General features: G+C 41.8%; 1 protein-coding gene and 1 non-coding gene across 2 annotated transcripts; both read left to right on the top strand.

The window, feature by feature from the left end:
- The first annotated feature begins 9,161 nt into the window (after positions 1–9,161).
- Positions 9,162–9,268, top strand: LOC141603480 (small nucleolar RNA R71). The gene has a single exon (XR_012525354.1). It is a non-coding gene; the product is annotated as a small nucleolar RNA R71 (small nucleolar RNA).
- Positions 9,269–15,649: 6,381 nt separating this feature from the next.
- Positions 15,650–16,045, top strand: LOC141600619 (anthocyanidin 3-O-glucosyltransferase 2-like). Its single transcript, XM_074420863.1, has one exon. The coding sequence runs from the start codon at positions 15,650–15,652 to the stop codon at positions 16,043–16,045; it is 396 nt and encodes a 131-aa protein (XP_074276964.1).
- The last annotated feature ends 1,314 nt before the right edge of the window (positions 16,046–17,359 follow it).

The raw sequence follows: 17,359 nt of genomic DNA, 5'->3' as shown, positions 1-17,359 counted from the left end.
TCTCGGATCCGAACGCTTTGTCTTTTCCTGGTCACCGGGGTGCATCTTTATCTCGGTTATATCCGCTCCAGGCATCCAGGAATGTCGATCTCGTGGCCTGCAGTAGCATCTACCATGGCGTCTATGTGTGGTAGAGGGAATGGATCCTTTGGGCAAGCTTTGTTTAAGTCCGTGAAATCGACGCAGACCCTCCACTTGCCATTCTTGTTTGGGACCACTACCACATTAGACAACCACTCTGGGTATTTTACTTCACGGATCTTTCCAGCAGCAAGCAGGTTATCTACTTCTTGATTTATGACCTGGTTTCTTTCAGAAGCAAACTTTCTTCTTTTCTGCTGCACGGGTTTATAGCTTGGATCCACACTTAGCTTGTGAGTTATCACACTTGGGTCTATCCCTATCATGTCATCATGTGACCAAGCAAAGCAATCTATGTTAGTTCTCAACAACCGAACGAGTTCTTCACGAATCTTACCTCTACATTCGGATCCAATGAGAACATTCGCTCGGATGCAAATGAGTCCAGGATGACTTCGTCTAGTTCTGCCTGCTGAGGTTCAATGTACTCGTCCTGGATGCGCTGGCTCTGTAATTGCTATGCGGGCGAACCTGTTGTTGGCTTCAAAGCCACCTTGTAGCAATCCTTAGCTTCTTCCTGGTCCCCACGTATTTCTTGCACCCCCCAAGGTGTTGGAAACTTCAGGCATTGGTGGTACGTTGAGGGAATTGCTTTCATCTCGTGGATCCAGGGCCTGCCAAGGATTACATTGTAAGTAGAGGGCCCATCAATAACCAAATATCTTACCTGTTTGTTTACACCTCCGGCGTAGGTTGGGATGATGATTTCTCCTAGGGAGTGCTTTGTTTCGCCGCTGAAACCAACCAAGGGAACTGCCTTCTTTGCTAGATCTTTTTCGGTGAATCCCATTCCTTTGAGTGTTTCCATCATGATCAAGTTGACGGAGCTTCCGGTATCCACCAGGATCTTTTTTACCTTGCAATTTCCTATGGGAAGCGTGATGATTAGAGCGTCGTGGTGCTGTTCAGGAGTAGATCCTGCGTCTGTTTCGTCGAAGGTGACTGACGGCAGATTCTGATGGTTAACCCTGCAGGAGCTCTCTGGTCTGTCTCCCTTAGCCCTGGTTGCGTGCCTCTTAGCTGCTGAGTAAGTCAGCCCACACAACTCCGATCCACCTGTAATGACATTCACAGTTCTAGAACAATGAGGAGGAGGGGAGGGCAGAACCTGGTCCGCTGAATTTACTCTTGTTGTGTTTCTGGGGAGGAGGTGATCCAGGTTTCCTTGGTCATAGTGGAATTTGACTTCCTTTCTGAGGGAGTGGCACTCATCGGTGTTGTGAGTGTTGCTGCCGTGGAACTCACACTTTTTGCCTGTGTCTCTGCTGCTGGGGTTTCCTTCTGGAAGTTTTGGCCATCTGACTCTGCGTCCCAGCTCCTTCAAGGCTTTGAATAGTCCTGCAATATTGGTAGTGAAACCATACTCACTTACTTTCGGAGGCAATTCTGCTTCTGACTTTCCTTCTGAGCTTCCAGAAACTTTATTCACGTTCCTGCTGTAGGGTTTGGATCTTTCGCTTTTCTTCTCTACAGGAGCCTTTCTGGATACTGGGTCTGAATCATAAGTGCCTCTTTGATGTAAGGATTTGCCGTCACTTCCCAATCAAAAACAATTTATAAAACCAAATAAAAGTAGTATTTATTCGGGTGTCGAACACGAAGATGGCGGGGGTTAGATACTTGGTTTGTTTAAGTCTTTAGTTTAGCCAAATAAAAATAAGATGTTGATTTATCTAAAACTAAGATGCAAACAAGTTAAATTAAACTAAATGGGATTGTATTCAATTGATGGAAGGCTAAGGTCTTTGGGTTCACAAAGGGCAATTAGGGGGAGAAACAAGGTCTAACAAGAAAAGGGTAATAATGGTGGTCAAGGGTTTAAGACTAATTTCTTAGTCACCTTAAGCTCCTCAATAAGTTGTCACTTGATCGAGATGAATTAGCTACAAATAAAGCATAAAGACTACCCAATAGCATGAGCACCAAGACGGACCGAATGCATCAAAGAGATGTTCTAACTTTCATTAAAACTCATCTATAAGCACTTCTAAAACTATCTAATAGCACAATGCACCAAGGTAAGCCAAACATGTTAATGAAATGTCCAATTTTCATTGAGGCATTTCCACAAACACTTCAAATGCATTAAGAGTATAAACCACATAATTACCCAATTCAAAAGGTTAACAACCCAAATTCATCCCCTTAATTACCCAAATTCCCCCTAGACCCTAGATTAGACTACTCACACATGTTCATGGGTGAGAATTCAACAATAAATTGCAACAAAACACAAGTAAACATTGTAAATATGATAAAGATTACTACTTTAGATGAATAATGATAAAACAACATAAGAAATGTAAACAAATGAAAATAATGTAAACAAAAGATGAGAATTGTACCAACAAAGAGGAAAGTAACAATCTTGGATAATAATGGAAGAATGAATTTCTTCTAATCTTCAAATACAACCCAAAATACTAATTGTATACTAATGAGGGATGAAGAACTTGCATAAACAAAGGAAGAATTAAACTAATAACTAAAGAAAGATTGCAAATTTTATTGAATGAAAAATGAGAGAGGAAATATTAGGGTTCTACAATATTTGAGAGGAGAGTGATGAACTAATCTAGTCTAATTTTCTATTCTAATTGAAGGTAGTGTAATTGTAGTGTGGTGAGAGGGGTCTCTTTTATACTCCTCTAATAATAATATTAATTAACTAATAATAATAATAAGCTTACTAATAATAATAATTATATTTCTAATAATCTCCCATAAACACCCCAACACATACACGACTATAATTGAACTAAAGGGGGAAGGGGATGTCTGATACAACACAACAAGACAAAAGAAGAAGGAAAGGTAAAGCAACGGTCTGAAACACGCGCAAAAGGGGTGCACAGCCGGTCCACCGGCCGCCGGGTGTGTGACCGGCACAAAACCCACTGGAAAATTGAGGTGAAATTGATAGGATTTAGAGCCGGTGAGGGTGTCGGCAGACGGTTGACCGGCTGAGATCCATCTTGAGATTTGTTGCGGAATGGGGGCCGGTGAGGCGGCAGCCGGTGGGCCGGCTCAGAGAACGATTGTTTCTAATCCAATTAACTCAGTTTCGATCCCGAGTTCATGCTTGATGATGGCGGCTGTGAGATGGGTTGCTGCTGCTCGTGATGCATTGCAACGGAGATGCGGGTATGGTGGTTGTATGAATGACGAGTTGGTCGTTGATGGTGAGTTACGGTGGTGCTCGAGTTTGCAAGTGCGAAATGGTGATGCGAGGAGGAAATGGCGGAAATGGCCATGTTGATGCAAAATGGTGGTTTAATGGTGAAGTGATGCGGGGATTGAAGGCAGAGGAGGTCGAAAACTGACTCGGGTTTTAATTCCGAGTTCGGAATTGAAGACGGGTTGTGATTGATTGATTATGGTGAATGGAGGTTATGAGTGAATGAATGGTAATGGCAGATGTCGGCTTTTTTATGGGCAGCTCGGGATGGTGCGTGAATGGTGATGAAGGTTTGTTAATGGAGGAGAGAGTGAATGAAAGTGGAAATGGTGAGGATGAAGTGTCAGGTTTGATGATGAATGAAAATTGCAGGGGAGTTGATGACGGGAGTGTGACTTTGGTAAAGTCATTTGGCCATTTGACTTTTCTTTAGGACACAATCACAAATATCTCCATTTCTTTACGATTTGACTTCGTCTTGACCCGTCGCTTTATTCAATATACGATTCCGTTTCTTCTCAAAGACCTACATGACAAAATAAAACCAAGCGATATCAAATACTCGAGATACACCAATTATTCGAGATAAATGCAATAAAACTAATTACTTCTAATTAATTAACAAAATGAGCTTTTTAACATTTAAAGCACACAAAATCGAGTCAAATATAAGATAAAAGCATGGGTAAAATACAACTAAAATGCTACTTATCAAATCTCCCCACACTTAAACCTTACTCGTCCTCGAGTAAGCTCATTTAAACTAAACTGAGACCCTTAATATAAAAGACTAGCTAAATTAATAATATCCGTTGAGAGGCAATTAACGGGCCTTCTCCGTCCCTTCAACTCACACCAAAACACAATGAGGTATGCATTCCGATGCAAGGCAAGTGGGGGCTTGCGGAAAATTTTGACACATCCAACATTTAAGCACGAATCAACATATAAGATGCATCACAAAAAGCCAAACCGCTTTCCTCATCTAAGCGGCCGTTTTGCTTCAAAATTGAAAGGTCTAGGTTAGGTGAAACCGTCTCAAAACCTCAACGAGGTGCCAACTCCCTAAACGTGGCACAAGCAACCCAAATATGTTCACACAAGCCAAAGAAACAAATTATGAGGCGGGGAAAAGGGGAAGCAAGGCTAGTCCTCCAAGAATGACACGACACGCGCAAGATTCAACCAAAAGAGACCCATGGCTAAGGGGACTTAGACCATCGACAACCTCACGGATTTCACTCGTCACTCATTTAAAGACCGGGTGTTTTTGTACAAAAAGTAGCCAAACACTCTCCTACTACGACTCGTGAGAACGTGTCCGCAATCTAATGTGTAAAACAGTCCTACGTCCAAATGAGATGCAAAAAGTACAATGCACAAGCCATGAAATAAGGGTTGTAACGGGGCTAAGGAGTAGGACGAAACGGGATTGGTGCAAGCACCGTTTGGACATGTGGAGTTCAAATCAAGAATTGCCGACACATCACATCCATTTCTTATTGCAACACATGAGACACGTCTATGCCCTAACATAGCATGGATCACCAAAACTATGCAAAAATTGCATAAACCCAACTCAAATTGGAAAAACTTTGAAAGTACTCCTCTTATTTCAACAAATGGTAACGTCTACACCCTAACAAAAACTCGGTTTCTCAAGTCTTGCAAAAATTGTGTAAACCCGACTCATTTTGGAAAAACATCAAATTGCCCCTTTATTTAGCAACGGCTTTTTCTACCCCTTTTAATGGTGAGAAGGGGTGTTGCTTGCCTTTTTCTTTTCTTAACACGTATATATACAACACAACTAATTCTTTTTGGATTTTTCACAACTTTTTCACTTTTCTATTTTGTTTTTCATTTCTTTTTCAAAACCTCTTAATTATATACAATGCCAAATGCATACCAAGTTCCGAACCAAGTGGATATGTATACTATCCACCACTATGACCCAAATCACCTCCTACAACACTACTACAAAACCGACCAATTCTTGATCAAGGAAGGGTGGTTATGGGATGTAGCTATTTTAGTGAGTTTGCCAAATGAATAGGTTGAGGCTCAAAGGGGGTGAATAAAAAAGGGAGATAATGGAAGGGGCAAAACAAGGCAATTTGGCTATGTGAGGTTCATATGCATGTGAAAACAAATTTTATTTCATAACTTGTGCACAAAAAAATGAAATGCAAATCAAGGCCTAAGGACGGAATGACACACTTATGCGTCTAGACATAACACGTCTCGCGAGGAGACCTACTCACAATCCTAAGTGGGGGTCGGGTATGAATGCACCGACCCTAGGAGGCTCTAATCCTCACATTTGAGTAGTTAGGTCGAGGTCTAGATCTAGCCTACGGTCCTCTCGGTCTCACAAGGCGGCCAAAACTTGGTGGACATGCCCTTTTTCCATATGCTAACCATGTGACACGGGTGCGAGCCATGGGGAGGGGGAAGGCACGGTCAAGACATAAATCATCATTGGGGTATCATAATCCCTTCCTAGACCAAATTTTGTTCAAAAATTTATATACAAACTCGATGCAAAATGTAAATAAAGCAACAAACACATATTCACAAGATACGAAATGCATTTCTAAGTACTAGCAACATAAATAAACATGCAACAATTATCTAAACCTAGCAGCACGTAAGCAACACACACCAAGTTCCAAAATGGAACATCCTCATCAACATAGCCCATCCTCCTCCATATATCCAACAATATAAAGGAAAAGAATAGTAAAGGAGAAAGGGATAGGAAAGATTAAACCGAGCGGTCTTCTAATCTCCTAATGCCTCAAATGTCCCGTATGTGCCTGCGCCACTTGTTAGACAAACATATATATACAATGCAATATTTTTGTAATTTTTTGAAATTTTTCAATTTTTAGCCATTTTTTGATTTTATCAAATTAACAAGCAAATATATATACAAATATAAACAATATGCACAAAGTGGATATTTCCCTCCCCACACTTGAAATTTACATTGTCCTCAATGGAACAAAGTATAGGGAGAGAATAGGAAAAATAAACAACATATTTTTGGTGGTTTTTGAATTTTTTCGAAATTAAAGAACATATTTTTGGATTTTTGAATATTTGAAAATAAATAACATGTTTTTGTATTTTTAAAATGATGGAATTTCCTCCCCACACTTATTTATTTACATATTTCCAATGGAAATAAATGTGTGGAGGAAATTCGGAAATGAAATACATGTTTTTGGCGATTTTTTTTTTTTTTTTTTTTCAAATTTTTAGTGATTTTCAAATAAATATGCAATGCATGATCTAATCTATATGCAAAATTGAAATACGATGCAATATACTATATGAATGCAAAGAGAGCTAATTTAGATTAGCTCCAAATCGGATCATGTCACTAAATGCAAAATGCGGTAAAAACTTAATTAAAGGGAAAGAGAATATGTACATTGCGGTGGTTCTTAAGCAACTCCACCAAACCTCTTCATTCAAAGACTTCATTCAACCGGGATCAATATCCCGAGATCCCACTAACTTTCCAACTTCAACACAAGAATCAACAACACGCGAACCCTTGGTCTTCATCATCAAATCATGCAACTTACTCATGGCATCTTGAATCTCTTGCCATTTTCGGTTCATTTCTTCTTCAAACTTTTCCTTAGTCTCTTTGTCAACAATAGGGTCACATACCCTTTTTCCTTTCGATCTCTTCCTCCATCTCTTTGGCTTCTTCTTATCAATTCCCGGTTTTGATTTTGGAGGGGCATTGGTGCTAGAATTGAACTCGGTTTCCCGAGTCTTGCCCATTTCCCCACACTTATCTTTAACATTCACTTCTTCTTCAAGGAACTTATCCGGTGGTTCATCATCAACTTTCGGCTCACAAGAAATTAAGAGCTCCATGTTCTCATCTTCATTCTCATGGAGTTCTAATGTTTCCACGGCAAACGTGTTTTGAACCACGGTTTTATTTGAAGCATGTGGTAGCTTGAATTTAACTTTTTCCTTCCCAATTTTGAATGACAATTGTCCCTCTTTGACATCTATTACGGCTCCTCCCGTGGCCAAGAATGGCCTACCAAGAATGACACGAGAGCGTCTTCCCATAGGGATGTCCAATACAACAAAATCGGTAGGAATTGAAAGCTTACCAACTTGAACCATGATATCCTTGAGAATCCCATTTGGAGATTTGATTGTTCCATCGGCAAGTTTTATTGTAATGGAAGTGTGGGTTAGGCTTGAAATATTCAACCTCTTCACAAGGGCAAGTGGTATGACACTCACACTTGCCCCTAAGTCACACAAAGCACTATCCACCTTTTGGTCACCAACGGTACAAGGAATTGAGAAACTCCCGGGGTCATCAAGTTTGATGGGGATTTCTTTAGACTTGACCATATTGCACTTCTCACTTGAGAAATCAAGCTCATAAGCACTAATGTCCACTCTTCTAGAAATGACTTCTTCTTGCTTGGCCAAAGAGTGTTCTTCCATCATGACCATCTCTTCTTCTTCCGGGTTCTTCTCAACTTCTACCATCACATTTGGTGCTTTCACAATTTCTTCAAGCACAAATTCTTCACTCATAGTGGTTGGTGAAGTCATAACCATCTCTCCCTTATCCGGGTCGACTTCAACATCCAAGCTTGTACCATGAATTGTCATTATTTGCTCAAGCACATAGTCTTCTATGCTCTCTCTTTCGGGCTCATGGTCAACTTCTTGGAATGTTTCCATAGCCATGGAAAAGGGAGTAGTGTAAGATAACTCCTCTTGACTTGGCAAATCAAATGACTCTTCTCTTTCCTCTTCAACTCCAACCATGATAGCATTAATTTCCTTTGCCTTCATAGGGTCTCTTAGATTTTGCCCTTGTCTTAGAAATACACCCGGTGGTTTTTGAGAACTCATGAGAGCTTGGGAAGCCACTTTAGCTTCAAGGCTCTTGATTTGTTGTTGGGTATTACTTGCCAAATCCCCTATCAACTTCACCAAGTTTTCATATTTATCATCTCCCATGGTATTGCTTGCTTGAGGTGGTGGCTCTTGGTTGAAAGGTTGGTTGGAAATTGGAAGAGAAAAGCCATATCCTTGATCTTTAAAGTTGGAATTTTGGTTGTTCCCTTGGTACCCTTGATTGAACCCTTGATTTTGCCCTTGGTTGTACCTTTGATTATTGTTGTATCCTTGATTGAACCCATTGTTGTTGTTCCATTGATTGAATCCTTGGCCAAACCCTTGGTTAGCTTGGTTTCCTTGATTTCCTTGGTAAAAGTTTTGATTACCTTGGTTCCCTTGGTTACCCCTATAATCTTGGTATGCTTGAGATTGGTTGGCAAAGTTTTGGTTGGATCCTTGGTTGTTGTTGAATGAGGGTCTAGGTGGACGGTTGGAAAAATTGTTAAATGCTTGGAAAGCATTCACCTCTTGCACATTGTTCCCATCAAAGTTGTTGTAATTGTTGGCACACAAGTCATATGTGTGACCACTTCCTCCACAAAGTTCACAACTTGAGACTTGAGCCACTTCCTCCATGGGTGCCCCATGTGAGGTTGCGGCTTGGTGCACTTTATTTCTTTGAAACTTCTCAAATTGTTTTGTGAGTAAGTCGAGCTTGGCATTTGTCTCGGAGTTGGAGGAGTTTTCCTTAGGAAACTTCCCATTCCTTCTTAGCATGTTTCCTCTAGAACCATAGTTTGCTTCCGAATCTACCATTTTCTTGATCAATGTCGTGCCCTCTTCATCACTCAAGTGATCAAATCCTCCCCCCGCGGAGGCATTTACCATCTCCTTAGTCCTCGGTAGCAAAGTTTGGAAGAATGTTTGAGTGATGTACCATTCCGGTATTCCATGGTGGGGGCAACTTGCTATCAAGTCTTGATAACGGTCCCAAGCCTCACCTAAAGACTCTCCATCCTCTTGTTGAAATGTATGAATCTCGTTACGGAGCATCGCGGTCTTTGAGGAAGGGTAATATTTGGCCATGAATGATTTAGCCAAGGCATCCCAAGTAGTGAAAGTATCCGGTGGGTGAATGTTCAACCATCGGTCCGCTTTGCCCGTCAATGAAAATGGAAACAACATCATTCTCAAGGTGTCTTCGGACACCCCATTCTTCTTCATCATTGAAACTTTTCTTTTAAACTTCCGGAGATGAGCATGGGCATCCTCTTCAATATGCCCCCCGAACAAATCCTTCTCAATCAAACCGACTTGGGCGGGATGCATCTCAAAGTTGTTGGGAGCCAAGGCGCCAAAATTAATTGGGTCACAAGCATCATTGTGGTTAGGACGGTTATGGTCACGTAAAGCCATTGGTGGTAGATTTGGTATATGAGGGGGTGGTGTTTGAGGTGGAGTATTTGGGAGTTGGAAATTGTAGAAAGGATTTTCTAGGGGGTGATCAATGGTGTTGTTTGGTTGTTGTTGTGTTGTGTTTTCAAAGAGAGGTTGGGTGGGTGAATTTGCTTGGTTTATGGTTGCTTGAGAAGAGGTTCTAACCCTTGCAATGGTCCTATTCCTTAAGGCTCTAAAAAGCCTTTCGGGATCGGAGTCAAAGAGCAAAGCTTGGTGGTTCCTCCTAGGCATACAACTTGACAAACCGTAAGACTCCTAGTGCTTTTACACACTAGGGTAAGGCAAAAATCACACACACTCTACAAGAAGCACACAAGCTACACAAACAAGCAAACAACAAATAAAGACTAAAGCTAGAAACTTCAACTAACTAAGCATAACCTAACGCCATCCCCGGCAACGGCGCCATTTTGATGTAAGGATTTGCCGTCACTTCCCAATCAAAAACAATTTATAAAACCAAATAAAAGTAGTATTTATTCGGGTGTCGAACACGAAGATGGCGGGGGTTAGATACTTGGTTTGTTTAAGTCTTTAGTTTAGCCAAATAAAAATAAGATGTTGATTTATCTAAAACTAAGATGCAAACAAGTTAAATTAAACTAAATGGGATTGTATTCAATTGATGGAAGGCTAAGGTCTTTGGGTTCACAAAGGGCAATTAGGGGGAGAAACAAGGTCTAACAAGAAAAGGGTAATAATGGTGGTCAAGGGTTTAAGACTAATTTCTTAGTCACCTTAAGCTCCTCAATAAGTTGTCACTTGATCGAGATGAATTAGCTACAAATAAAGCATAAAGACTACCCAATAGCATGAGCACCAAGACGGACCGAATGCATCAAAGAGATGTTCTAACTTTCATTAAAACTCATCTATAAGCACTTCTAAAACTATCTAATAGCACAATGCACCAAGGTAAGCCAAACATGTTAATGAAATGTCCAATTTTCATTGAGGCATTTCCACAAACACTTCAAATGCATTAAGAGTATAAACCACATAATTACCCAATTCAAAAGGTTAACAACCCAAATTCATCCCCTTAATTACCCAAATTCCCCTAGACCCTAGATTAGACTACTCACACATGTTCATGGGTGAGAATTCAACAATAAATTGCAACAAAACACAAGTAAACATTGTAAATATGATAAAGATTACTACTTTAGATGAATAATGATAAAACAACATAAGAAATGTAAACAAATGAAAATAATGTAAACAAAAGATGAGAATTGTACCAACAAAGAGGAAAGTAACAATCTTGGATAATAATGGAAGAATGAATTTCTTCTAATCTTCAAATACAACCCAAAATACTAATTGTATACTAATGAGGGATGAAGAACTTGCATAAACAAAGGAAGAATTAAACTAATAACTAAAGAAAGATTGCAAATTTTATTGAATGAAAAATGAGAGAGGAAATATTAGGGTTCTACAATATTTGAGAGGAGAGTGATGAACTAATCTAGTCTAATTTTCTATTCTAATTGAAGGTAGTGTAATTGTAGTGTGGTGAGAGGGGTCTCTTTTATACTCCTCTAATAATAATATTAATTAACTAATAATAATAATAAGCTTACTAATAATAATAATTATATTTCTAATAATCTCCCATAAACACCCCAACACATACACGACTATAATTGAACTAAAGGGGGAAGGGGATGTCTGATACAACACAACAAGACAAAAGAAGAAGGAAAGGTAAAGCAACGGTCTGAAACACGCGCAAAAGGGGTGCACAGCCGGTCCACCGGCCGCCGGGTGTGTGACCGGCACAAAACCCACTGGAAAATTGAGGTGAAATTGATAGGATTTAGAGCCGGTGAGGGTGTCGGCAGACGGTTGACCGGCTGAGATCCATCTTGAGATTTGTTGCGGAATGGGGGCCGGTGAGGCGGCAGCCGGTGGGCCCGGCTCAGAGAACGATTGTTTCTAATCCAATTAACTCAGTTTCGATCCCGAGTTCATGCTTGATGATGGCGGCTGTGAGATGGGTTGCTGCTGCTCGTGATGCATTGCAACGGAGATGCGGGTATGGTGGTTGTATGAATGACGAGTTGGTCGTTGATGGTGAGTTACGGTGGTGCTCGAGTTTGCAAGTGCGAAATGGTGATGCAGTAGGAGGAAATGGCGGAAATGGCCATGTTGATGCAGCTGGTGGTTTAATGGTGAAGTGATGCAGGGGATTGAAGGCAGAGGAGGTCGAAAACTGACTCGGGTTTTAATTCCGAGTTCGGAATTGAAGACGGGTTGTGATTGATTGATTATGGTGAATGGAGGTTATGAGTGAATGAATGGTAATGGCAGATGTCGGCTTTTTTATGGGCAGCTCGGGATGGTGCGTGAATGGTGATGAAGGTTTGTTAATGGAGGAGAGAGTGAATGAAAGTGGAAATGGTGAGGATGAAGTGTCAGGTTTGATGATGAATGAAAATTGCAGGGGAGTTGATGACGGGAGTGTGACTTTGGTAAAGTCATTTGGCCATTTGACTTTTCTTTAGGACACAATCACAAATATCTCCATTTCTTTACGATTTGACTTCGTCTTGACCCGTCGCTTTATTCAATATACGATTCCGTTCTTCTCAAAGACCTACATGACAAAATAAAACCAAGCAAAGATCAAATACTCGAGATACACCAATTATTCGAGATAAATGCAATAAAACTAATTACTTCTAATTAATTAACAAAATGAGCTTTTTAACATTTAAAGCACACAAAATCGAGTCAAATATAAGATAAAAGCATGGGTAAAATACAACTAAAATGCTACTTATCACTCTTACAGGTGCAGCGTCTTCTTCCAGCCTCATGACAGCGATTGCTTTCGACTGCACCTCCTCAAAGGTAGTGCATGGATGCATGGTTAACTCCTTGTATAACTGTGAATCCTGGTGCAGCCCTCGGCGGAAGGCTTGTATAGCGGTTGCTATATCACACCTCGGAATTGACACCTTCTCTTTGTTGAACCGGTTCAAGTAATCACGGGTGGATTCCTCAAATCCTTGCACCAGCCGATAGAGAGGTCGCCGATGCCTTCTCTGCTTCTCTGCTTTTTGGCGAATTGCTGGTTGAAGGCATTGACTAGGTCGGCGAAGCTGGATATGCTTTTGTTCGGTAAGCCGACGAACCACTGCAGGTCGCTCTCCTCGACAGTGTTGATGCGAAACCTTTGCACATGCAAACTTCCTTTAGAGATCCAGTTGCGGTTATCACCATCATTTTCTGCTTGTAGTGGTTGATATGGTCAAGTGGATCTGAGGTCCCGTCATAGAGTGTCATAGCTGGCGGCACACATCCTTTAGGAACACCGATTAGAGCTATGTCATCCACGAAAGGTGAGTCTGCGTAGCTATCTTTGGCTGCTTTCTCCAGCGGGCGGGCTACGCCTGGTATCCTATACATTAGCTCTCTCAGCTCCTGGTATTCTTTGCTCCAAATGAGTTACATGCTCCTGCAAGAGAGTTAGAAACAGGCGGGAAGGAACCAGCAGGTATACCTCCTAGCCAGGGCGCTCCAGAAAGTTGGCCTGGTGCTGGGTGACTGGTTACTGGTGTTGCATTGATTGTGGATCCAGGCTGCCATCCTGGTGTCTGCTGTAATTCTCCGATCCAGGCTCCACTGGTGAATCGGTTGCGAGGATGGAATCATTGCATTGGGAACAGATCCAGTTGCCATCCTGGTGTCCGTGCGGGGGGTACTGAAAAGGGTGGAAGGTCGGATCCGAGGGGGTGCTAAACAAAGCGTTACTGTTTATCTGCTGCAGACCGGGTGGATTATCGAATGACGGACATCCCAATCCTCTTGCTCGATTGGTTCGCTTGGGTGTAGGGATGGCGGTGGGTCGGGGACCCGACCCGGACACTCGAGGGCCTCGGACCCTAATGGGTCGGGTATGGGTCTCATTTTTCGGACCCAATGGGTATGGGTCGGGTATGGGTCTTAAGAAAATATTTTGGGTCCGGTCCGGGTCTAAGTTATGAGACCCATACCCGACCCTTAGACCCTTTATTAAAGAAAAAAATCAAAATTACAACTTTTCTCGAATTCATACTTTGTGATCGTAGAAACCCAAGTGATAAAACTCAACCAAACTCTTCTGACAATACCACCACTCCACCACCGACACAAGAAAACCACCACCACAAAGACGATACGCGATCGACAACCACCTCTCTAATAGCCGTGACCGACAAGCACCATTAACGGCGCTTTAATAAACTCATAATGTTAAAATAGTATGATTTTTTTTTTTTAATATTATAGACCATATAGTCATTTAATCTTGTTACTAAAGTGGTGAAACTCGGACCACGGGTAGACCCGGACCCTACCCTTACCCATAGGGTCCGGGTATGGGTCCTCAAATTTTAGACCTTGCGGTCCGGGTGGGCACGGGTCCAAAGGGAAAATCTCGGGTCGGGTCCGGGTCTAGGCGGACCCTACCCAGACCCTACCCATTGCCATCCCTAGCTGGGTGCTACCCCTGCAAGATCCAGCCTGGTAACTAGTTCTGACGGGATTGGTCGACCCGATCCTCCATCCGCTTGGTTCGGGCCGGAGCCTCTGCGATCTTTGGTTTTGGACCGGATCGCTGCCGTCACGATTTGAGCCATCATATTCTGGTTGTCTTTCCTCAGATCTTCAATAGCCCGACGCAGAATGTCCATCTCCTGAATCATCACCTGCATCGGATCAAGTGTTGGGGACCCTCTGCTTCGGAGAACTTCTGCGCCTGAGCTTTCCTGGGTCGGGCTTCTGGATTTGGACTGACTGAGTGCACCTGCTGTTTTTGGAATCTGCGGTGGTTTCTGAGTCTGGGGCATGGCTCTGGTCGACATGCTGGCAGGGATCATTTGGCTGGACGCCGGGGATGCACTGACTGGTCCTGCAGATGCAGAAGTAACTCCTGCTGCAGAAGATTGGGCTGACATACTCTGGCTGCTGGAAGGATTCTGGCTGGTTCCAGACATTGTGATGGCTGGTTCGGTTTTTCGAGGCTTGGCTATAGAAAATGATCACTATGCCCCACGGTGGGCGCCAAACTGTTTTGGTAAAAATTTACCGGTTATGAATTAATTATGTGAGTGATAGTGATTTATCCTTAATGCCAATTACGTTTAAAGTACGAACGAAAGGAACGACGAAATAAAGATAAACGAAGAAAAGGACACGGAGGATTTTTGGTGACGCGGAAAACCCGGTGTGGGAACAACCGCGGGGGGAGTCGGAATCCCGCCAATTATTGCACTATAATCGAGATTTTATGAACGAGTAAGGAAATACAAGTATAATGTTGCTGGATAATTGTCGTCAATTGCTAATGATTTTTTGGGTGGAGTTACTGCTTGATGATACTTGTGAATGCCCTTTGTACGTTGCTTTGCCCTTGCTTTTATAGTTGTTGAAGTCAAAACCTAGGGTTTGAAAGCTGCTTCTGCTTCTGTTGCGGAATATCGGGTCAACTTGCTACAAAGTAGGAGTTTGTTAGTTGACTGGGTCTTTTATTCTTTCTCACGCGTGGGCTTTTCTCCTTTGGGCTTATATTGTGTTTGTTCTTTATTTAATCCAGCGGTCTATAATTTGCCACCTCAGCGATCCATCTGTCCTTCCCTTTATCAATCGCTGTGCGCCACGTTGTCCTTGATTGTCTCCCTTTTTCCCAGTAAAACAATGCCACGTTGCATATGATAAAATTCAATTTTTATCCCTAACACAACTGATGCCTTAAATCACGACTGAGGTAGTGCCTTAACATTAGGAACACCACTCTACCAACTACTAAAATGCATGAAAGTGAAAATAAAAATCAACAACTAAGTCCTAAATAATAGAAACTCTTAATTAACATGTGAAAATATTTGAATTATATTCTAATAGTCCGTTAATGAGGAGAAAGAGTCTTTGATGCGGTGGCTCGATGGCCAACCTAAGTCGTCCGTGGTGTTCCTTTGTTTCGGAAGTATGGGATGCTTTGAGGAGGACCAAGATAAAGAGATAGCTAAGGGTCTTGAGAAATCGGAACATCGATTTATTTTGACCCTTAGAAAGCCGCCTCCGGTTGGAACGTCAGGCGCCCCTTGTGACAATGGGTTCTTAGACGCCCTCCCTGAGGGATTCGTTGATCGCACGAAACGTAGAGGAAAAATCATAGGATGGGCCCTACAAGTCGAGGTATTGGCTCATCCTGCTGTAGGAGGATTTGTGTCACATTGTGGATGTAACTCAATTTTAGAAAGTTTGTGGTTCGGAGTTCCCATTGCTACATGGCTATTGGGCGCGGAGCAACAATTGAACTCATTTGGGTTAGCTAGTGAAGGAGTTAGAACTAGCCGTAGAAATAAGAATGGATTATTATAGGGATTTCACGGCCGGAAAGGGAGCGTTCTTGGTAACAGCCGAGGAAATAGAGGAAGAGGTTAAGAATTTGATGAATATGGATGAGAAAATGAAAGGGAGGGTCAAGAACATAAGTGATAAAGGTAAAAAGGTTTTGGAGAAAGGGGGGATCGTCCTATAACTGGCTCAGTTGTTTTATCGAAGATGTCTTAAGTAATATCGTTTAAATGATGGTTTTAAGAAGGTCGAAATGGTTGAACAAAAGCTTATCTTACGAGCTCAATGAATAAAGGAACTATCCTAGGCGACTAAGCGTGAACCGTCTACCTTGTGCCTGCCATCCTCGGAAGAGAATTCACCTCTTTTATCTTTTTTATTAATATGATCTTTTGTTATCATGATGTTTTTAGTTATCGTCTTTTGTTCTTGTAGGAATATGCGTACCTTAATAGCGGAATAGGTACGATGATCGACGTGCCAATTTCTGCCCACGAATCCGAAACCGAGACCGATTCCGGTGGCTACTAGAGTCACCGGATGTATTCACACCCCAAGTTCCAAAAGCACAAATGACGGTGGCTTTGTTGTGATTGAATTTTGAGTTGAACGGCCACTTCAATGTGGCTATTACAAGTCGTCAATATTGTGTTATTATGGCTGTAAATAAGGTGAGATAATGAGTCATTAAATCAGTTTTAATGGTAATTATTTCTCCTCATTCATCTTCCCGTAACTCCTATTTTGAGTGCCTATATAATATGATAATTATGTGTGAATTATATACACAACACCAATAACACAAAACAGTAGCATTCAATCACAACAAAGCCACCGTCATTTGTGCTTTTGGAACTTGGGGTGTGAATACATCCGGTGACTCTAGTAGCCACCAGCATCGGTCTCGGTTTCGGATTCGTGGGCAGAAAGCGGCACGTCGATCATCGTACCTATTCTGCTATTAAGGTACGCATATTCCTACAGTGGTATTAGAGCCGATCGTGTTTTGGCTTCTGTCCCGAATTGATTATAGCATGTTTATACTCCGTATTCCATATAAGCATGATTTGATTACCATGGTTTGAGTTTGTTTTTTTTTGTGTAAAATAAAATTGGACTCTTGGACAATCGGAGTGATGTTTTTGATTTTTTTTAAATGTCGATACATCTTGTCGATTCCTCCTTCCCTCCCTGACACACCTGGTTGTCGTACTCCAAAACCCCATTGCTTCGTTAGTTAATTGAACCAACGAAACTCAGCCGCTTAGACTGGTTGTTGGCGCGTGTGTGTCACGCACCACCGTCCATTGATCTGCGCGTGTGAAGCATGACGTGATT

The sequence above is a fragment of the Silene latifolia genome, chromosome 9, assembly GCF_048544455.1.
Source record: "Silene latifolia isolate original U9 population chromosome 9, ASM4854445v1, whole genome shotgun sequence".
Classification (NCBI taxonomy): Eukaryota; Viridiplantae; Streptophyta; class Magnoliopsida; order Caryophyllales; family Caryophyllaceae; genus Silene; species Silene latifolia.
The sequence above is the reverse complement of the archived record's forward strand: the minus strand, read 5'-3'. Positions and strand labels throughout refer to the sequence as shown.

Coding starts and splice junctions, on each gene's coding strand:
- LOC141600619 (XM_074420863.1), top strand. CDS start 15,650: ATGGGATGCTTTGAGGAGGACCAAGATAAAGAGATAGCTAAGGGTCTT.